Source organism: Chiloscyllium punctatum, chromosome 41, assembly GCF_047496795.1.
Source record: "Chiloscyllium punctatum isolate Juve2018m chromosome 41, sChiPun1.3, whole genome shotgun sequence".
Lineage (NCBI taxonomy): Eukaryota > Metazoa > Chordata > Chondrichthyes > Orectolobiformes > Hemiscylliidae > Chiloscyllium > Chiloscyllium punctatum.
In genome coordinates, this window is record NC_092779.1 from 18,560,355 (window position 1) to 18,583,061 (window position 22,707).

General features: G+C 42.3%; 1 protein-coding gene across 1 annotated transcript in view; it reads right to left on the reverse strand.

Moving 5' to 3' along the window:
* Window positions 1–22,707, reverse strand: part of glb1 (galactosidase, beta 1) — an 88,146-nt gene that overhangs the window by 24,071 nt on the left and 41,368 nt on the right. Inside the window, exon 15 of the mRNA XM_072560493.1 lies at window positions 17,551–17,790. Within this exon, the coding sequence (XP_072416594.1) occupies window positions 17,551–17,790 (240 nt within the window). The remainder of the gene's footprint in view (window positions 1–17,550; window positions 17,791–22,707) is intronic.

Below are 22,707 nucleotides of genomic sequence, written 5' to 3' on the forward strand. Positions count from 1 at the left end.
GACAGAAACATGTGAAAGGAGAGAAAGAAAATACATACACAGAAAGGGGAGGCAGAGATAAAGAGCAAGACAGATAAAGATAGAGAGAGATAAAAAATAGAGTAGAGCGAATGGATTTAAAAGATAGGGCCCGGAGTGGTCCTTTGTTAAACCTTAGAGGGATTTTATCGTCCAGGTGGAAGGACATTGAAATCTCAGAAACAAAGGTCAGACAGGCCAGATCCCATTATCATCTTTTTAAATGGGATGCTTTGCTTAATTTTTTTGTACTTTTGTACACCCCAGACTTTCTTCTGCTTGTTATGGTTGAGGCGTGAGGTAGAATTAACCCCACCATGTTTCATTTCTGTGCAGGCAATTCTATGTTTGCACTTAGCTACTTGAATCAATTCTTCAAAAGACCCAGGACTTCCCACGGAACATTCTGTGAAATGTCTGAACTAGAGAAATGATTAAATGAGTCAATCAGACTGACTGTGACCTTTAGGAAAGACTTTCTAGACACACAAACTGCTGACTGTCTGGGCCTGGCAATTTTTCTCAGCATACTTGGGTAATGGAAGAAACACAATTAATGAGCCTCATACTTTAATCTCACATTCCTCTGGTGCTACCAATTAATGGATTCCCAATTTTAACACAAATTCAGCACAATATTCAAACAATAACTTATATTTCCACATGCTCCAATTTGCTTCACTGTTGTATTATTGAATAACATTCAGCACCAAGCCAGATAAGGAGTTGCAAGGACAGATAACTGAAAACTCAGCGAAAGAGGGAGCTTTTAAGCAGCACACTTAAGGAGGAACGAGAAGTCAAAACCTTTGGAGAAGTACTTAAGGCATGGCGGCAGTGGAATGACTATAAGATCGAGGATGCTCAAGAGGTCAGAGTTGGAGGAGTGGAGACATTGGAGGGTTATAGGTCAGGAATGGATTTAAAAGATAGGGTCTTGGAGTGGTCCTTTGTTAAGCCTTAGAGTAATTTGAAAACAAAAGTGAGAATTTAAAAACCAAGGCTTTGCTTCACCGGTAGTTAATGTAGGTCAGGAAACATGGGTGTGAAGGGACATTTCAGCAAGCTTAGATAGGCAGCAGAGATTTGAAGCTTGTGGAGGATGGAAGAAACGTGAGGTTTGCCTAGAGTTTGAGGACAGAATAACCTCGAGGTAAGAAAGGCAGGTTTGAGGGTTCGTGTAGCAATTAAGCTGAGGTACAGTGGTGTTCCTCTCCTTGTCTGTCTGAAGGCAGGACCAACTCTCAATGCCATGTCTTCCACCCTGGGTATGGCAAGCAGGCAGCTGCTGAGTCCACCCGGGCCGGAACAGGGACTGAAACTGGCACCGATCTGATCCATGTGTGCTATCCAGCCCCCTGAGTCAAACTAGTTTTTCCCAGGAGTTTGAATTGCTCACTTTCCATCCAGGCTGCGGTCTGGAGCCATGAATAGTGATGTCAGAAGCTGCGATTTCTTTCCATCAGATGCCACTCTTACTTTGTGTTGGAAGGATTTGCAGATCGATAGTCGATCTGTACGATTGTGTTAGTAATGTATCTTTCTTGGCTATCTTCCTGGAGTACATCTTCAACCTAGAAGTCTTGGCTCGGGAGCAGCGATGTTACCCATTCCATCCCAAGACTTCCCTTTGGGGTTGGAGCAGGTGTACAGAGGTAGGAATGGGCACTCAGCGATGTTGAGGAGGCGTTGTCAGAAGCTCAACTCAAGGTCAGACTTGTGACAAATTTGTGAACATTCTCCTTATGCATCAAAGAGCCAGCTGAGAAAGGAGTGGAGTACTTGGCTAGGATATGGAGCCTGTGGTCGGGGCTGAAGATAGTGGTACAGAGATAGTGTCTCCATCTGCTGTGCTGTATCTGAAGGCCCTCTCATCCAGCACCACACAGTATATAGTTCAGGCTGCCAGGAATGTGATCCTAGATCCAGGCCCCGTGCCTCATGAGTCCTTCTGATTCCAGGAAAATCTGGCTCTAAGTCTCCAGCTATCTCCTCACATCTCCAAATGTGTCCATTTCAACAAAGGTTATGAGGATTAGTGGGACAGGCCTTCTGGCTGAGGTTTATAGTTGATTCCGGTCTATATTAGTACTGGTGAAGCAATGTCTTGGCTTTTAAATATCACTCTTGTTTTCAAATTAATCCAAGGCTTTAAAAAAGGCCCACTCCATGGTCCTGTTACAGCCCCATGACATTCAGCTGTCTCCACCCCTCCAACTCTAGCCTCTTGAGCATTCCCAATGTTCTGGTCACTCCTCTGTTGCAACGCCTCCAACTTTCTGGGACCCTAAGTTCTTGAATTCCTTCGTGCGTAATCCTTCCTCTGCTCCTTTAACGTGTTGCTCAAATAAATCTGAAACTATTGAAGACAATGACTGATACTACTAGCCTCCATGCAGATTCCATTTTCTCACTAGCCTTGGGTATTCATTTGGAATTTCATTCCAGCACAGGGATTACTTCTAAACACTCACAGCCTAAATTTAGGCATCGGGCTGGATCCATGCCCCAGAGGAGAGAGGAAGGCAAAATACAGGCTTTGTTTATTGTACCTGAAACTTCTGACCTCCAAACGTTGAACGTAATTCTAATCTTTCATTCTTCCAAGCTTTCTCAGTCATACTCAAGCCACAGATAGATGCAGTACAAACATCAAATGGTGACTGGTTTATCATTGTTTGACATCCAATACACATACCAAATCACTCAGTTCTGCAATGTGCAATTCTTGATTAGTACACAATACACAATGACCTTTCTGGGTCATCAACATATATCAAGCAGATCACTGCTGACATGTCACGGAACAAAAAGTGAAGGATGTTCACTGGGTAAAAATCTTCGAGGAGAAAGTGAGGACTGCAGATGCTGGAGATCAGAGCTGAAAATGTGTTGCTGGAAAAGCGCAGCAGGTCAGGCAGCATCCAAGGAACAGGAGAATCGACGTTTCGGGCATCAGCCCTTCTTCAGGAAGAAGGACTGATGCCCGAAACGTCGATTCTCCTGTTCCTTGGATGCTGCCTGACCGGCTGCGCTTTTCCAGCAACACATTTTCAGATGTGCACTGGGTAGCAACATATTGTACAGATGAAGGTTTCGCCAAATACAGTTTACTCAGGAAATTGGAATATACGAGGGTGCAAGGGATACAGAGGGGCCTCGATGATCTGAACATGATGGATGAGTACTATTTCATTCAGATAATTGATTATTTGGTTAATTGATTATTTGGTTAATTGATTATTTGGTTAATTGATTTCCGCTGGGGCTCGGAGCTTTCTGTGAAGTCTGATCCCCATTCAGGAGACTAAGCCACATGCGAGTCCACACGCCACCCCCATCCAACCCTCCCCAACCCCTCCCCACAACACCGCCTGTCCCCAAACCACCCTACGACCGCTCCCACAACCCCGTCCGCCCCCAAAACACTGCCTGTCCCCCGCCCCCCCACACATAACACCACCCACCCCGCTCGCTCCTACAACCCTGCCCACCGCCACAACCCCACCCAGCTCCCGCCCGCCCCCACACAACCCCACCCACTCCGCCTGCTCCTACAACCCTGCCCACCCCCACAACCCCACCCACCCCCGCCCGCTCCTACAACCCTGCCCACCCCCACCACCCCACCCACCCACACAACCCCACCCACTCCCCACACAACCCCGCCCGCCCCCCAAAGCCCTGCCCACCGCCCGCCCCCACAATCCCACCTGCGCCCACACAACCCCGCCCAGCCCCCACCCCCTTACACAACACCGCCCGCTCCCCACAACCCCATCCGCCCCCACACAACACCACCCACCCACCGCCCGTGCCCACACAATCCCACCCACCCCCCACACAACTCCACCTGCCCCACACAACCCTGCCCACCCCCACACAACCCTGACCATCCCACGCCCGCCCCCACACAACCCCGTCCACCCCCGCAACCCAACCCGCCCCCACAACCCCACCTGCTCCCACAACCTGTGTGGGGAAAGAGAGAGAAAAAGAGGACAGGAGGTCAGTCATTTGGAGATGGTGCCTGGATGTCCAGGACTGTTCTCAGCAGCATTTCAGTGAGCTGAGTTTGTTTTTACTCATTGTACTTGTAAACAAAAGACACCATCAGGGTTGAAACAGCTCTTTGACTTCATGTTTCTATTGGGACCTTGAGATCTCCTTTGGATAACCCGCCATTCAGATAATTGATATTTCGATAATCGAGGTTCCTCTGTAGTTTGTTGACTGGGTATAACATCTATAATTATTCAATTTGTGTCGACAGAATTATGAACCATGCTATTTTTATGTACGTTTTGAATAGAAAAACATTCACTGTCTCTTCCTCAACTATTGTAGAAGTCAAGTTAACCAAAATGTGTCAAAATGCATGGAAGCCCAAAGGAACTGTAATATGGACATCTACTTTACTAATTAATTGATAACAAATGATTAGTTATGTCAAGAATAAAAATGAATAGATCCTACCTCAATCAAGACTTTTTATGCTATGTAAAAGTTGTAATATATAAGGTGTCACTATGCAGACATGTATAAAACCCAAATAGTCAGAGGTGGTGAGATGGTGACAGATTTAGTTCCAAGTATTTGAAAAACATCACAGTTTTTTTTAAAAAATGAAATGGCTTTCTTTTAGAGAAGAAAAACTGCAATTTTACACAGAAGAAAAAACAAGTGCACTTTTTCAGAAGGCTGGGTCCAAAGGTTGTGGCTTTAACTGATTGAAGGTGGGTCAGCCTGACCAATAGGGTGGGACTGGTGAAGTGGTTCAAAAACAGTGAGGAAACACTCGGAGGTGTTTCTAACAAAGAAAGGTGGCCATTTGGCCCATTCCTTTTTTGCTGTTTTTCTGTTTGAGCATTTCAACAATAATCCAACTGCCTCAGACGTTCCCTGCATCTTCAACTTTGTTTACCAGTTTCTCCCTTACAAGGTGCACTAGGTTCTGCACCAGCTAACTGTTCCCCTTACACTCTGTGATTACTGAATTGGTTAGCCCTTGATACTGACTTCTTAATAAGTCCTACTTTAGAACTGAGATGAAGAGAACTTTCTTCACCCAAACAGTAGTGAGCCTGTGACATTTGCTACCACAGAAAGCAGTCGAGACCAAAGTATTGTATGATTGTGATGAGGGGTTGGATTTAGTCTCTGTCGAAGGCTAAAGGGGTCAAAAGTATATGAGGTAAAAATGAACAGGATGCTGATTTAGATAATCGCCCGTTGTTATAATGAATGATGGAATAAGTTGAAAAGGCCAAATGGCCTACTCTTACTCCTATTTACAACAGCAAATTCCTTCATCAATTTTAAAATCCTGAATTTTTTTTACAATGATATAAACAATCCAAGGTATATAACAGTTTCATCTGTCAGGTGGTAGAATTCTCTGGTCAAAGTCCCGTGATTTGATTCATTATTGTCCTTTAGGGAAGGACATTACCTAACCTGGGTCTCATCTATTTGTGATTTACAGACCCAGTAATTACAATGCTGTTAAACTTTTAACTTCCCTCTACCTGCCTAGCAAGCCACTTAGTCCAAGAGCAATTAGGAATGGCAACATATGCTAGCAAAGCTGACATCACCCATACCATCTGGCGAATGACCCATTGACCTTTCTGGAAAGAAAATGGTAGATTTGGGCAATATCTGTCCATCAGCCACACCAAAGACAGATTATCTGGTCCTTATGACAGCTTGCTGTGCATTCATTGGCTGTCAAACATCTGTGCCAGAACAGTAATTGCACTTCAAAGATCCTTTCCTAGGTATAAAGGTGCCTTGGAACATTGGCACGTCATGAAAGATGTTATTGTTAATGCACAGTTTTATTTTCTCTTTCTCAGCTAAAGAAGTAAAGCTGGCATATGACAGTGATTGGTTAAGTGGCTGATCTGTGGTCTCCTGGAGCAAGACTGTATAGAGTTTAGACCTGTGACCAGAGAAGTGTGCACAGAGCTAGTCTGTGTTATGGGACTCAGTTTCCAGTCTGGTTGCAGGAACAAGCAGCTTTTTATAGCTCCATAAATAAAGCACAACATTCCAAGTCTGACCTATACCTGAGGCAAATCCCGTGCTCCACACAAAGTTCAAATTTCTGACATTTGTGTTTTTCTTAACACCCACCTATGTGTGGGTGTATATGCATAAGCAAACTGGGGTAAACAAGCTCCAGTTAGGTACTTGAACCCCACGTACATGTGCCAGTCTCTTTTTGATGACAAAGATATCACATGGACCCTGGAATATTTGAACTACTATGTTCAGTTGTACTCTCTATAGCACAACTTCTCTACTCAGAAGTTAAAGGTCTACTGTCATTATTTGAGAAGATTCGTGCATCTTGGCAAATGAATATGATAACGTGATAACCAGGTAATAGCTAAATAAGAGCAAATTTGTAACTGTCCAACAACATGAAAGAAGTGAAAACTTCTTTCTGAACAACTCCGATTGGAGGCCACGATCAGTTCTTTCGTTCCCACAATGATGCGCTATGTTTTCAGGATTGGTTCTGTTTCAGGACAGTACTTCAAGCACATGCAATCACTATAGAAAAAAAAAGTTACTGCTTTGCTAAATCAAAATACACGAGAATGCATTTCATCATGAAAGATAACTTGAGTAGCTAAACTACTTTTAGAATCCCGTAATTCTAAAGCTGACGTCTGGATTTGAACATTTCTGTGTGCAGTCTCACTGTTGAGCTGTGTAGGCAGAAAAAATGTGAACTGCAGGGAATGCAATATTAAACTTCAAAACGACCAAATACAGCATTACCTTTCCCAAACACTATGGAGCTTCTGAAAAATGCCACAAACCTTATCTCCCAAATCAGTACATAAACCCGTTAGCCTCTCGACACCTTGAAGGCACAACAAAGATAACATCTCTAAGCTTGCAACCTACTGTAAAAAAGATGTTTCAAATTGAATCTTTTTGCATTTTCCTCTACCAGTCATCAAGTTAATGCATTGAGTCAGAACTTTCTATTCTTTGTCGTTACTGTCAATAAGAATCTCACTCATACACCATCTGTCCAATTTTAGTCAAAGAGAAGCTTGATGAACCTACAATGTTAAAAAGGGGAAAAACAATTGCTATTTCACATATTAGAACTCATTGTCAATAACAGAAATGATTAGGTCTGACGATTGTGTCTAGAAAGATAAGAGTCCAACAAATAGAGATTCAAAACTTAGATATATGCCCAAGACAACATGCTGCAAGGCACAATGTTGAGAATGCAGAACTGTATGTGTTGGGTGAGGTACTATTGGTCACAGTATACCTTCACTGACATGCACTCAGCCCTGGCGTAACTGGAACTTGAAGCTTGTTCGTGTTTCATCATCAAGAATTCATAACCCACAGGTAAGACTGCGGCGAAGTTGCAAATTGGAGAGATAGTCTAACACTTCAAAAGCCATCAAGTGCATAAATAAAATACTGCAGGTGCTGGAAATCTGAAATAAAAACATCTAGTGAGAGGTCACAGGCATGAAATGTCAACTCTGTCTCCACAGATACTTGCCTGACCTGCAATTAGTTTTGAACATTGTAATCAGGATGAACTGGACAAGAATTGAGGCCTGAGAGAAACGATTGATTGTTTTTATATTTGGTTATATAAGACCTACACTCAAATTTCATATCTTAAAATCATTTTATATTTATGTTTTAATTCAATTGACAGAAACAACAGAATTGTCAGCAATCCCCAATGCCATGCTAATGATAAGGAGGTCATTGTCCACATTGGAACCAACGACATTGGATGGGAAAAGGTTGAGACTCTGAAGGGAGATTACAGAGAATTAGGCAGAAATTTAGAAAGGAGGTCCTCAAGGGTAGTAATATCTGGATTACTCTCAGTGTTACGAGCTAGTGAGGGCAGGAATAGGAGGATAGAGCAGATGAATACATGGCTGAGGAGCTGGTGTATGGGAGAAGGATTCACATTTTTGGATCATTGGAATCTCTTTTGGGGTAGAAGTGACCTGTACAAGAAGGACGGATTGCACCTAAATTGGAAAGGGACTAATATACTGGCAGGGAAATTTGCTAGAACTGCTTGGGAGGATTTAAACTCATAAGGTGGGGGGAGGGGTGGGGGGGGTGGAGTGGAACCCAGAGAGATAGTGGAGATAGTGAGGAAAGAGATCGATCTGAAACGGGTACAGCTGAGAACAGAAGTGAGTCAAACAGTCAGGGCAGGCAGGGACAAGGTAGGACTAATAAATTAAACTGCATTTATTTCAATGTATGGGGCCTAACAGGGAAGGCAGATGAACTCAGGGCATGGTTAGGAACATGGGACTGGGATATCATAGCAATTATGGAAACATGGCTCAGGGATGGACAGGACTGGCAGCTTAATGTTCCAGGATACAAATGCTACAGGAAGGATAGAAAGGGAGGCAAGAGAGGAGGGGGAGTAGCATTTTTGATAAGGGATAGCATCACAGCTGTGCTGAGGGAGGATATTCCCGGAAATACATCCAGGGAAGTTATTTGGGTGGAACTGAGAAATAAGAAAGGGATGATCACATTATTGGGATTGTATTATAGACCCCCTAATAGTCAGAGGGAAATTGAGAAACAAATTTGTAAGGAGATCTCAGCTATCTGTAAGAATAATAGGGTAATTATGGTAGGGGATTTTAACTTTCCAAACATCGACTGGGACTGCCATAGTGTTAAAGGTTTAGATGGAGAGGAATTTCTTGTGTGTACAACACAATTTTCTGATTCAGTATGTTGATGTACCTACTAGAGAAGGTGCAAAACCTAACCTACTCTTGGGAAATAAGGCAGGGCAGGTGACTGAGGTGTCAGTGGGGGAGCACTTTGGGGCCAGCGACCATAATTCTATTTGTTTTAAAATAGTGATGGAAAAGGATAGATCAGATCTAAAAGTTGAAGTTCTAAATTGGAGAAAAGGCCAATTTTGACAGTATTAGGCAAGAACTTTCAAAAGCTGATTGGAGGCAGATGTTCGCAGGTAAAGGGACGGCTGGAAAATGGGAAGCCTTCAGAAATGAGATAACAAGAATCCACAGAAAGTATATTCCTGTCAGGGTGAAAGGGAAGGCTGGTAGCTATAGGGAATGCTGGATGACTAAAGAAATTGAGGGTTTGGTTAAGAAAAAGAAGGAAGCATATTCAGGTAAAGACAGGATAGATCGAGTGAATCCTTAGAAGAGTAGAAAGAAAGTAGGAGTATACTTAAGAGGGAAATCAGGAGGGCAAAACGGGGACAGCTTTGGAAAATAGAATTAAGGAGAATCCAAAGGAGTTTTTACAAATATATTAAGGACAAAAGGGTAACGGGAGAGAATAGGGCCCCTCAAAGATCAGCAAGGCAACCTTTGTATGGAGCCACAGAAAATGGGGGAGATACTAAATGAGAATTTTGCACCAGTATTTACTGTGGAAAAGGATATGGGAGATATAGACTGTAGGGAAATAGATGGTGACATCTTGCAAAATGTCCAGATTACAGAGGAGGACATGCTGGATGTCTTGAAACGGTTAAAGGTGGATAAATCCCCAGGACCTGATCAGGTGTACCTGAGAACTCTGTGGGAAGCTGGAGAAATGATTGCTGGGCCTCTTGCTGAGATATTTGTATCATCAATAGTCACAGGTGAGGTGCCGGAAGACTGGAGGTTGGCAAACGTGGTGCCACTGTTTAAGAAGGGCGGTAAAGACAAGCCAGGGAACTATAGGCCAGTGAGCCTGACCTCAGTGGTGGGCAAGTTGTTGGAGGGAATCCTGAGGGACAGGATGCACATGTATTTGGAAAGGCAAGTTAGGGATTAGGGATTAGGGATAGTCAACATGGCTTTGTATGTGGGAAATCATGTCTCAAACTTGATTGAGTTTTTTAAAGAAGTAACAAAGATTGATAAGGGCAGAGCAGTAGATGTGATCTATATAGACTTCAGTAAGGCGTTCAACAAGGTTTCATATATGAGACTAATTAGCAAGGTTAGATCTCATGGAATACAGAGAGAACTAGCCATTTGGATATAGAACTGGCTCAAAGATAGAAGACAGAGGGTGGTGGTGGAGGGTTGTTTTCCAGACTGGAGGCCTGTGACCAGTGGAGTGCCACAAGGATCGGTGATGGGCCCTCTACTTTTTGTCATTTACATCAATGATTTGGATGTGAGTATAAGAGGTACAGTTAGTAAGTTTGCAGATGACACCAAAATTGGGGGTGTAGTGGATAGCGAAGAGGGTTACCTCAGATTACAACAGGATCTGGACCAGATGGGCCAATGGGCTGAGAAGTGGCAGATGGAATTTAATTCAGATAAATGTGAGGTGCTGCATTTTGGGAAAGCAAATCTTAGCAGGACTTATACACTTAATGGTAAGGTCCTAGGGAGTGTTGCTAAACAAAGAGACCTTGGAGTGCAGGTTCATAGCTCCTTAAAAGTGGAGTCACAGGTAGAGAGGATAGTGATGAAGGCATTTGGTACGCTTTCCTTTATTGGTCAGAGTACTGAGTACAGGAGTTGGGAGGTCATGTTGTGGCTGTACAGGACATTGGTTAGGCCACTGTTGCAATATTGCGTGCAATTCTGGTCTCCTTCCTATCGCAAATATGTTGTGAAACTTGAAAGGGTTCAGAAAAGATTTACAAGGATGTGCCAGGGTTGGAGGATCTGAGCTACAGGGAGAGGCTGAACAGGCTGGGGCTGTTTTCCCTGGAGTGTCGGAGGCTGAGGGGTGACCTTATAGAGGTTTACAAAATTATGAGGGGCGTGGATAGGATAAATAGGCAAAGTCTTTTCCCTGTGGTGGGGGAGTCCAGAACTAGAGGGCATAGGTTTAGGGTGAGAGGAGAAAGATACAAAAGAGACCCATGGGCCAACTTTTTCATGCAGAGGGTGGTACGTGTATGGAATGAGCTGCTAGAGGATGTGGTGGAGGCTGGTACAATTACAACATTTAAGAGGCATTTGGATGGGTGTATGAATAGGAAGGGTTTGGAGGGTTATGGGCCAGATGCTGGCAGGTGGGACTAGATTTGGTTGGGATATCTGGTCGGCATGGACGGGTTGGACCAAAGGGTTTCCATGCTGTACATCTCTATGACTCTATAACAGTCTAATCTAGTCTAAAATAATAGTGTGCATCTCCAGCTGCTTTTGTACGTTTGTCATTACCTACAGCCTAGCTTGGAGTTCAGGCTGACCATAAGATTTAGGAGCAGATTTAAACAATTTGGTCCATTGAGTCTGCTCTGCCATTCAATCATGGCTGATATGTTCCTTAACCCCTGACTTCTCTGCTTAAACTTTGATCTCCTTACTAATCAAAAACATTTCTATCTCTGTCTTCAACACAGTCAATGACTTGGCCTCCACAGCCTTCTCTGGCAATGAGTTCCACAGATTCCCCAACCTCTGCCTGAAGAAATTCTTCCTCATCTCAGAACTAAAAGGTCATTTCTTCACTCTGTGGCTGTGCCTTCTGGTGCTAGTCTCTCCTATAAGTGGCAACATATTCTCCACATCCAATCTATCTAGGCCTCTCAGCATTCTGCAAGTGTCAATCAGATCCCCCTCAACCTTATAAACTCCATCAAGGAAAGACTCGGTGTCATCAGTCGCTTCTCACATGTCGAGCCCTTCATCCCGAGGATCATTCTTACAAACCTCCTCTGCATACCCTCCAAGGCCAGCATATCCTTTCTGAAATGAGGACAAAAACTGCTTACAATTTTCCAAATATGGTCTGACTCAGCATTAGACAGCCTCACTAGTAGATCTCTGCTCGTGTATTCCAGCCCTCTTGAATTGAAAGTAAACATTGCATTTGTCTTCCTATCTGCCAACTGAACCTGCATGTTAACCTTGACAGAATTCTGAATCAGGACTCCTAAGTTCCATTTTTCTTCAGATTTCTAAAGCCTTTCTCCACTTAGAAAATAGTCTCTGTCTCTTGTCTTCCTACCAAAGCGCATAATCTCACACATCCCCACAACATATTTCCATCTGCCACTTTTTTGTTCATTATCCTTGTCTATCCAAGGAGCCACCCCACTTCCTCAGGACTACCTATCTTTGCGTCATCTGCAAACACAACAACAATGCTCTGTGTTCCTTTGGCCAGATGGTGAATATATAATATATAATATGAATAGTTGTGGTCCCAACAACGACCCCTGTGGAACTCCATTAGACACTGGCTGCCATTCAGCCTCCCTATCTTATGTCAATCAGTCAATCCCCAATCCATGCCAATACCTTGTCCCTAACATCATGGGCTCTTATCTAATTTAGCTGTCTCCAGTATGGCACTTGTCAAAGACCTTCTGGAAACCCAACAGTTCATGTTCACTGCCTTTCCTTTGTCTAACTTGCTTGGTACCTTCTTAATTAATTCTAATAGATTTGTCATACATGACCTCCACTTGATGAAGCCATGCTGACTCAGCCCTATTTTAGCACGCATTTCCAAGTACCCTGCAATCTCGTCCTTAATGATGGACTCTAAAATCTTATCGAAAACTGAAGTTAGGCTAACCAGCCTAAAATCTCCTGTCTTGTGTCTTCCTCCTCTCTTAAACATTAGCCATTTTCCAGTCCTCTGGAACCCTCTGTAACTCTAGTGATTCCTAAAAGATCACCACCAACTTCTCCACAATTTCCTCAGCCATCTCCTTCAGAATCCTGGGGTATAGCCGATCTGGTCAAAGTGATTCTTAACTAGCTACCTTCCTATTTCATCTTCTCCCCTCATTACTTTTTTTAGTTGTCCTCTACTGTTAGAAGACCTATACATAACTCTCATTGGTCCTCAACTCTACCTACACAGATACTACACCCCCTGACTCTACATTGCTTCTCTCTACCAATTTAATTTCACTTCTTACTAACAAGGGAACCCTGCCTTCTTCTGCCCAGCTGCCTGTCCTTTTGCAAGAATTAAAATCCTTGGATATTTAGTTCGCGGCTGATCCCCTTGCAGCCATGACGCTGCGATACCCATAACATCATACCTGCCAAATTTCAATCTTCGTTATAAACTCATTTACTTTGTTTTATATGCTGCATGCATTTAAGCACATCATCATCAGTCCTGTGTTGACCACTCCTTCTCATAGTTGTCCTCTAATCTACTGTGCCTGAAGGTAGATTCCTGACCCTTTCCACACTCTCTTGAGCTAGTGGTTCATCCCTTTTACTTGGCCTTTCATTCTCCTATACACTGAAAACTGATATTGTAAGCTCTCACAACGTCAGACATTAAATGTTCTGTTCTTTTATACTCAATTCTATAATTATTTCTTGAATCAGCTGTGCAGTTTCTGTTGTGTCTCCATGCATTGTGATGAGTGGTTGGTCACAGCACAGGGCATACCTCCAATTGCTGGTTCTGCAGTGTCTGTGATGTAGAATATTGGTAACATCCAGGTTGGTTGTTATCACTTGCCCTACATATTGAATTAGTGAACTGTTGTATACTGGAAGGTTTTCCTGACACACGCCTCACAAACTGAGGTGAAAACTGGGCATTTCCTTGGGGCATGCAGAAGGCCACATCTTTCTGTGTTGCTATGCTTACTGTCTCTATCAAATTGAGTTTGTAATTCGAACCTGTAAACTTTGCTAATCTGAGAGGACTGCATCATACTTACGTCCATCCTTCAGTTTGTCTAATAAATCTTTCTGATTAACTTCTATGGGGTAGGTGCATTTACCAATTCAATAATTCTTTTACTCGTTCTCCATCTAGAAATCCTTCCCTTGCATCAGCTAACAAAGTGGTCCAAGCATTCTGTATGTTCCTGTCTTAATTACATGAATTCTAGTGGATGAGTATGGAAGTTTAATCAGACCGTGATTAGGTCTTCTAATGAGATCCATAAATTTCAGGATCTTTTGGCTCTCTGACTGTTAATCCCTACATGTTAAGTCTTTGGAGACCTCATTCCCAATTGCTAAGCAAATCTTAATGGCTTGTATTGCAACATGCAAATCAAGAAATCAATGTTCCGAATATTGTTTAAACATTTTGAATTCTGGTCTGCTGTGTCCCAATTTAAAATAGGGAATTTTGCATTTCAACAATGTGCCTTTGACTTCCCTTGCTTGCTATCCGACTGGCACACACCCTGATTAATTGCCTTTCTCAAGTAAGTTAAACTGGCCTCTTGATATGAATGTGTCTGCTTACTAGCAAGCTGTGTTTTCAACACTGACACTTTAATGAAAGAAAGACATCAAAAGTTGTCTCATGCACTTTATGCCCAATTAAGACCATTGACCATGAGCTGTACATGTAGATTAACTTGCTTGCTGACTGTTCAAGTTTGATCGCTCTCATCAGTATGATATTTTCCACCATGGTTCATCTTGACATTAATGGTAACAGTCTAATAATGGTTGCTTATCAGGGATCGATTAACTCCACGGGTTAGTTCATTTAAAACAGTAAAACATGTTACAAGTTATGAATTAGGTGTTACAACAAACAAATTTCTGAGACTGTGTGCTGCTTACAGCCACATAGGGGACTAACTGCCAGGCAAAGCCACAACAAAGCAAGGTACATATACAACATTCACCATCCCTACAATCAAACTATATTATATCTTGGCCAGCTAACATCTTGAGTACACTTCTAGTTGCTGAGAACGAGACTTTGAAGTATTCACACTGTGAAGCCAGACTAAAGAAACTCAACCTGAGAAGATACCTAAAACGGTAACTGCTCTAAAAAGGCAAATCCAGGAAATTATGCTGCATTAAATTAAACTGAGGACAAAGAGTTACAGACTCAAACTATAAAATACAAGTCTGACGCAAGCACCTATTTACACACCCATACTCAGGCAGAATGATTTAACATGTGGCATGGCCTTCTGATAGAATAATTGAGGCAAAAATTGCCTCTGTTCTGATTATGTCATTTTCTATACCATAACTCTCAAGATGTCTTCCTTTCATGGCAACCAAGGATTCTCCTCGTCTGCCACTGACAAAGCCCTTGGTCACATCCACTTCCATTCCCAACAATCGTGTTCTCACCATTCCCCTGACCATAACAGTTTCCTTATCCTAAACCTCTGATCCCATCATCTTCCAGTGAATCATCCATTGTCCATTCTAATGTGATGCCATGAAACACATGCTTGGCCACCCTCTCCTTCAGCTACATCTTGCACCACTCCTCAATCGACTCCAACACCACCTCCTGTTCCCACTGAGCTTTTCCATGTAAAACCAGGTGATGCAACGCCAGCCTTTTCACCTCCAGATTCCTCGTCATTCAGGTGAAGCATCGATTTACTCGAACTCACTTGCGATTTCGTACACAGCATCCTCTACAATAAGACCAAATACAGATTGGTTGACCTCCTGTCAAAACCATTTCTTCTTTGTCTGCAGACCTGACCCAGAGCTTCCATTACCTGTCACTTGAAGTCTTCACACCACTGTGACTCTGACCTGCGAAGCTGTTCTACGAAGCTAGACAGTCGCTGGAGCAAGAAAACCTAATAATTACATATTTTACAACCCTCTGGACTTAACAGAGTTCAACAATTTTAGAACAAAATCTGTGACCTCATTAGTTTGGGCAGCAGCTGATGACAAGAATTATACTTTTTCCATTTCCACCTTCTCTACACCCACCTTCTGTTTCCTTCTCTTTTCTCATTATCTTGCCAAATACTATCACTGCTAAATTCCACTCAGTTTCATATTTTCATATTTTTTCTTCATCCCTCAGCCCTTGACCTGGCTCTATGCTTGCTTTTAACCTCTGTAATTCTACTTTTTTCGAATTCTACTAAAAGGTCTCCCACCCGAAAATCTACTCTATTTCTCTGCCCCTGTAGATGCCGCTGAGAATTCCCAGCATTTTTGGTTTTAATTCCATCGTTCTCATTTGCTTTACCAACTTTCTATCTGAGCTGCTACTGATAGATGTCATGAACGTTGTCAAATGCAATTTGAAAGTCCCTGGTCATTTAAGGAACAATTAGATGCTACAATAGGAGGAAACTGCGGGTTCTTTATTGACAGATAAATTACAATGGAATGAATGACTTTCCACATCCAGAACTCCTGCATTATATCTTGTGAATTTTATAATCAGCCAGCACCCCTCAAATATTCAATTACAAACGTGATTCTTCTTTTGATATTTTCAAACTCAGTGACATCAATTGCCTCCTTATTGCGAATCAATCTAAAATAAACAGCATCAGAGCAGTTCAATAGAATTTTAATATCTGCTGCCTCAGATCTCCTGATTTCAGTTTTATATGTAACAGCATTTAAAAATAGCCCTTATTCAAATTGTTTCTTCAATGAATAAATCCAGACTATGACATCTATTTCTCTGACATCAGTTCACATCAGTGTTGTGCTCCAGTTAGTCCAAATCGTTTACATATTCTTAGACTTAGACTTGACCCCTGGGGTTCATCAGTCCCCACTCTTTCTGAACTTCAGCAAAACACAGTTATGCTATCCTTTGGCTTCCAGCTTGTCAGAGTGAGAGTGAGACACAAGATGGTAGCTCAGAGATAATATCACTGGGCTAATAATACAGGTGGGAGAAAGTGAGGACTGCAGATGCTGGAGTCAGAGTCAAGAGTGTGTTGCTGGAAAAGCAAAGCAGGTCAGGCAGCATCCGAGAAGCAGGAGAATCGACGTTTCGGGCCGGAGCCCTTCTTCAGGAATGAGGGATTTTCCAGCACCACACTCGCGACTCTGACTCCAGCATCTGCAGACCTCACTTTGCCCTAGTGATTTCAACCCGAGTGCGAAGCCTCTTCCAAGGATGCCTACCTTGAAGAAGTTCTCCGCCTCTCTCTACAAAGATCTCAGTGAGTCCCTCTCTCACTGTACTCCCCAAATCCACCCTCATTCCTAATAATACAGGTGACCAGGCTAAGGCTCTACAAGGATGAAAGTGTGGCGCTGGAAAAGCACAGCAGGTCAGGCAGCATCCAAGGAGCAGGAGAATCAACGTTTTCGAGCAAAAGCCTTTCATCAGGACTCTCCTGCTCCTTGGGTAATACCCGACCTGCTGTGCTTTTCCAGTACCACACTCTCGACTCTAATCTTCAGCATCTGCAGTCCTCACTTTTGCCTAATGATTGAGAGACACATGTTCAAAATTCAACACAGCAGATGGAGGAACTTAAATTTAATTAATAATTCTGGAATTGAAAACCAGTCTCAGGAATGATGACCATGATATCTTGGGTTGTCATAAAAACCAACTGGTTTGCTAATGTCCTTTGGCACCTGGTCTGGCCTACATGCGACTCCAGATCCACAGCAAAGTGACTGACTCTTAATTGCCCTCTGAAGTGGCCCAGCAGGTCAATCAGTTCAAGGGCAATTAAGGATGGGCAACACATATTATCTGACATCCATTCAAAACATGTGGTGGTCTCTCAGAACAAGAACGACACTTGTTTGAAATGTGTTACATTCCATGCTCATGGTTATTACTCAGATGTAATTCAAATCTTTCACTTACCTTAGTCCATCCAGGAAATTTAAGGTATGTATCTTGAGGTAGATCTGGAATACCATTTGGAATCACAAAGGTACCTAAATAAAAGGCTGGCACACTCGCATTAACCTCAGCTGGGGCTTCTGGAGTCATCCTCTGGAATTTGTTTAAGTAGCCACTTGCCACCACTTCGTCAATATTTAATGAATAGATGGTCCAGTTGGTCAGGATGTTTGAAGCCAAAGTTAGATTTGTTACCAGTCCCTGAGGGGGGAGAGCAAAATAAAGAGACATTTTAGACAATTTGCCAGCAGTTGATACTGATGCTGCTGTTGCTGTTGCCTTGCCATCTGTCAACCAACGAAATAACCTCAGACACCCAAATACACAAAAGGAGGCAGTGCCTTGTATTGAGAACAGGGTCAGATATGGAAATGCATGCATGACCAATTCCCGTTTGCCTTTTGAGATATAAATGGGGCTCAGACCTTCTCTCTTACTGGGGGCGTTCTGGATAAACTTCTTGGAGAAGCCTATGAACAGTCCCCTTTATCAGGCCTTCAGCACATGGGGTCACCGGGAGGTACCTGGTAGGTCTCAAGCCCATTGCAGATGTTTGGAGGCATGAAAGAGCAGAAATCTGAGAGCTCCAGGATGAGGACATGGTCCTGGCTCCACTTGAAAAAAAAAATTTTCCACACCACCCAACTTCACAGTGAAGAAGACTGAAACTGGAACACATGTCACTCAACTAATTAAGAAAGCTGATGCAGAAGGAAACGAGGGATATGCTATCAGGAATTTACTACAGGCTGTAATAAAAGGACTGAGTGACTGAAAAAAGTTCAGCTGGTCAGATCACCAGTATGGATTTGTAGAGGACAGAATACACCTGACAAACCTGATCATATGAATACACAAACTAGGAGCATCCTGCCAAACCATTCAGTAAGATCGAGGTTGATCTGTTTGCGTTCAAAATCCCACATGCCCATCTCCTGCTGACAGATTCATGTTAGGTCAGGAAATCCAAAGCTATCTACAATGGTCTTAAAATTATTCTGAGGTGAAGAGCTGGAACGTTGCAAAACTCTCAGAAAAAATGTTCCCCTCATCTCCATCCTAAAAGGATGACCACAAATTTTAAAACAGTGACCCCTAGATCTGTAATGACCCAAGGTTAAAGTGTCTATCCCATGTACACCCTTTTAAGATCATTTAGGACCTTACATACTTCAATCAAATCTTCCTCTACTCTGAATTCCTTACCTTTCCTCCGACACCATTAGCTTCTACTTTGCTCAATGACCTTTTACGTGGAATCTTGTCAAATACCTATTGGAAATCCAAGTACAGTATATCGGTGGGTTCCCCTTTATCCAGAGCACATGTTACTCCCTCAAAGAATTCCAATAAGTCAGCTATGATTTTCCTTTCACAGGATTATGCTAACTATTCCTGATTAAGTTGTGTTTTTATAACTTCCTCAATGATCGATTCCAAAACCTTCCCACCAACAGACATCAAGATGACTAACCTATAGTTTCCTGTTTTCTTGCTACTTTCCAGTCTGATGGAACCTTTTCAGAATATAAGGAAAGTTGAAAAGTCAACATCTAAGTACTGATTATCTCATTTACCACAGGAAATCCAAGGTTGTCAGCAGGAGATGGGCATGTGGGATTTTGAAGGCAAACAGATCAACCTCAATCTTACTGAATGGTTGAGCAGGATGCTCCTAGTTTGTGTGTTCATAGGATCAAGTTTGTCAGGTGTGATCTGTCCTCTACAAATCCATGGGTGGCACGCACGGTGGCTCAGTGGTTAGCACTGCTGCCTCACAGCACCAGGGTCCCAGGTTCAATTCTAGCCTCGGATAACTGTCTCATTTTGCACATTCTCCCCATATCTGTGTGGATTTCTCCCACAGTCTAAATGAATTGGCCATGCTACATTGCCCATAGTGTTAAGTGCATTAGTCAGAGGGAAATGGGTCTGAGTGGGTTTCTCTTTGGAGGGTCGGTGTGGACTTGTTGGGCCGAAGGGCCTGTTTCCACACTGTAGGGAATCTAATCTAATCTCTTTTAAAACCCTAGAATGAAGTTAATCTGGATGTGCAGACTTGTAACTCCATCAGTTGGCTCATAACCTTAATGATTATAACTTCATCAAGTTCCTCTCTTCTTTCCACTTCCTGATTTACAAATATTATTAGAATTTTATTGGTATCCTCTAAGACAGAAGCAAAATACGTATTCATTACGTCCGTCATTTCTTTATTATCCACTATAAATTGCTCACTCTAAAGCTCCAAATGGCCTACACTCACTTTACCTACTCTTTCCCTTTTTATATGGCAAGAGAAACTCTTGCTATCTTTTTATACTTTTAGCTATTTTGCTCTGATGCTCTAATTTAGTTAATCATTCTCTGCCATTCTTCATCTTTGAGCAATGATCTGCTTTGTCCTTAAGTTTTTGAATTGAAGATCTTAACTTCATTAATTAATCCTAGCTTTTTTTTTCTTAGGAATGTACTTTTTTTTTTGAGTATTCTGAAATGTCCCTTTAATATTTGCCATTGATTTATCTCCTAGCCCAGTTTACTTCAGTTGGCTGAGCTTTAAGGGTCACACAATTGACCTTAATTAAGCATAAAATACTAGTCTTGGATCCATTTTCCCTCTTTCAAACTTGATACAAAATTCAATCATATTATGACTAGTGCTACCTGGATATGCCCTTACTCAGAGGTCATTACTTAATCCTGTCACATCAAATATTTTGAAGTTGTGACTAAAGTAGTGGCATGGGGAATATTTATAGATTTTAACTTATTGGACTTCCAGGCAGCATTTAATAATGTTTCTCATCCAAGGCTGTTAGTTAAAGGTGGTGAAGTTGAAGATCATGGAAGTAAATGGTTAAAACACAGATTGTGGTCTATGTTTAGGCTTATTTCTAAGTGAAATAGTTTATTTTGGACACAAAAAGGAATAGGACAGGATAATTTCTAAACAACGAGAAGCTTGAAACTGTGGACTTCCAAAGGCAATTAGGAACCTAGGACATAGATCAATACAATAGTGATTAGTTTATGGCAGGTAGGGGAGAGAATACACATCAATAACGTCTACAGCCCAACGAAGTGTCTGAAGCCAGCCACCACTTTCAATGGAAATGTTAACTACCTGAGACTGCTTGTGTACAAGTGTTAATACTTCAGATCTGCCGTAATGGAAAACAATCTTCCTTCTCAGGAAGAACAATCACGACCACTGAAACAGACAATGATTTTGTAATATTTTCTGTAAACAAACCATGCTGTACAAACAAAGACTTGAACTATTGTACCACAAAATGTGTAAAATATCACGACACGTGCTCCGAGAGTGAGAGGAGACTCGTAGCTGACAGCCGTGCTGACGAACGTCTCTCTCTCTCTCCATGGAGTTCCGGTTTCTTTGTACAATAAACTCTATCGTTGAATCCAAATTCTGACTTCGAGACTGGTGATTTTCCCCACAACAATATGCAGACTGGGTGACTGCTTTGCAAAACACCTATATTCTGCTGGTAAAAATGACAGGGCTTTCAGTTGCCTGCCACTTCAACACACCACCACGTTCCCATGTCAACATTTCTATCACAAGTCTGCTGCAGTGTTCCAGTGAGCCTCAGCATAAACCTGAAGAACACCATCACATTTTTTGCTTGGGGACCCTGAAGCTACTAGGACTTAACATCAAGTTTAATAATATTAGAAAGTCTGATTCTATCCTCCTATTTTTTTTGCTCATCCCTGCAACCCAGTGTTGTTATAACACGGATTGTTTTAGAATAGCCAATCCATTTTCACCTACTTTCAGGCCTATTATCACAGTACAGTATATGGTTGGCTTTCAGCACAACGACCAATTATCTGCTCCACTCAGCTCTCATTTATCACTTTTGCAGCTTCTCTTCTCTCCTGGCCTACCATCCATAATCCCCTCATTTATTTACCCCGTTCATATCTCTCTCTCTCTGGGCTCCAAATCCACCTATCACCTCAGCTTTCCCTTCCCTCACCATTCCCCCAAACTCACCTTCAGCACAAATTCCAGGTTTCCCTAGTTGCTATCAGTTCTGATGAAAAGTGAACGATGGATTTGAAACATTAACTCCACTTTCTTCCCACAGATACTGCCAGTTCTGCTGAGTTTTGCCAGCAATTTCGGTTTTTGTTTTGAATATCTAGCATCTGCAGGTCTTTGTTTTATTTTGAAAAAAAAATGCGCTGCCCTTAATGGTGAACTGCCTTCCTGAACTGCTGTAGTCCATGAAGATTATAGCTTTTGCCAAAGAGCAAACTGCTATAGTTGGGAGTTGCACAAATGCCACACTGGTTAGGGACAATTAATTTATTTCCCAAAAAGGACATAAGTAATCCTGTTGGAGTTTCAAATCCTGTCTTTCAGTTCTATCCAGTATTTAGTCAGCACAGGCAGACACATCTAACTGAAGAATGACCCCCCGGTCTAGCTGACCTCTATATTTATACCCAGACACATTTCAGATGATGAAAGGTACATCATCAACTCTATAAGTTTCAATGATTGTGCTCCCCACATATTTTTGGTCAATACGTATCTGTCAGAGTCTACATAAATATATATCAGTCAATCCTTACACAGGAGCAGAGTTGTTCATTTTAACAACACGCCAACACTGTCTCCCAATCCTACCCTGAGTGACAAAGGCAGAGGAAGCATTAAACACCTCACACCTTGGAACAATACCACCGTTCCTTCAGTGTTACTGGATCAAGATCCTGGAACAATTTCCTAACATCACTGTGGGCGCCCTTACACCACATGGACTGAAGTGGTTCAGGAAGGCAACTAGATTTGGGACTGCAGATATAGAACTGCACATTACTTTCTCCTCTTATTGGTTTTTCACTAGTAAAAAGGTCCAAAATTTGAAAGTGAGCTGATGGTATCTAGCAGTCATAATTTTAGTGACTTTGAAATCCTCAAAGATTCGGTTAACACCTTCCCATAACTCCAAAAGTAGTATTGCTGAACTCCCAATCTATAGTTGTCTTAGGTGAAGAATTATTGCTTACCAAACCAGACACTGCTCATGTTTCTAGATAAGATAATGGCTTCGTGGTGTCAACTTTGTAGCTAAATTTTAT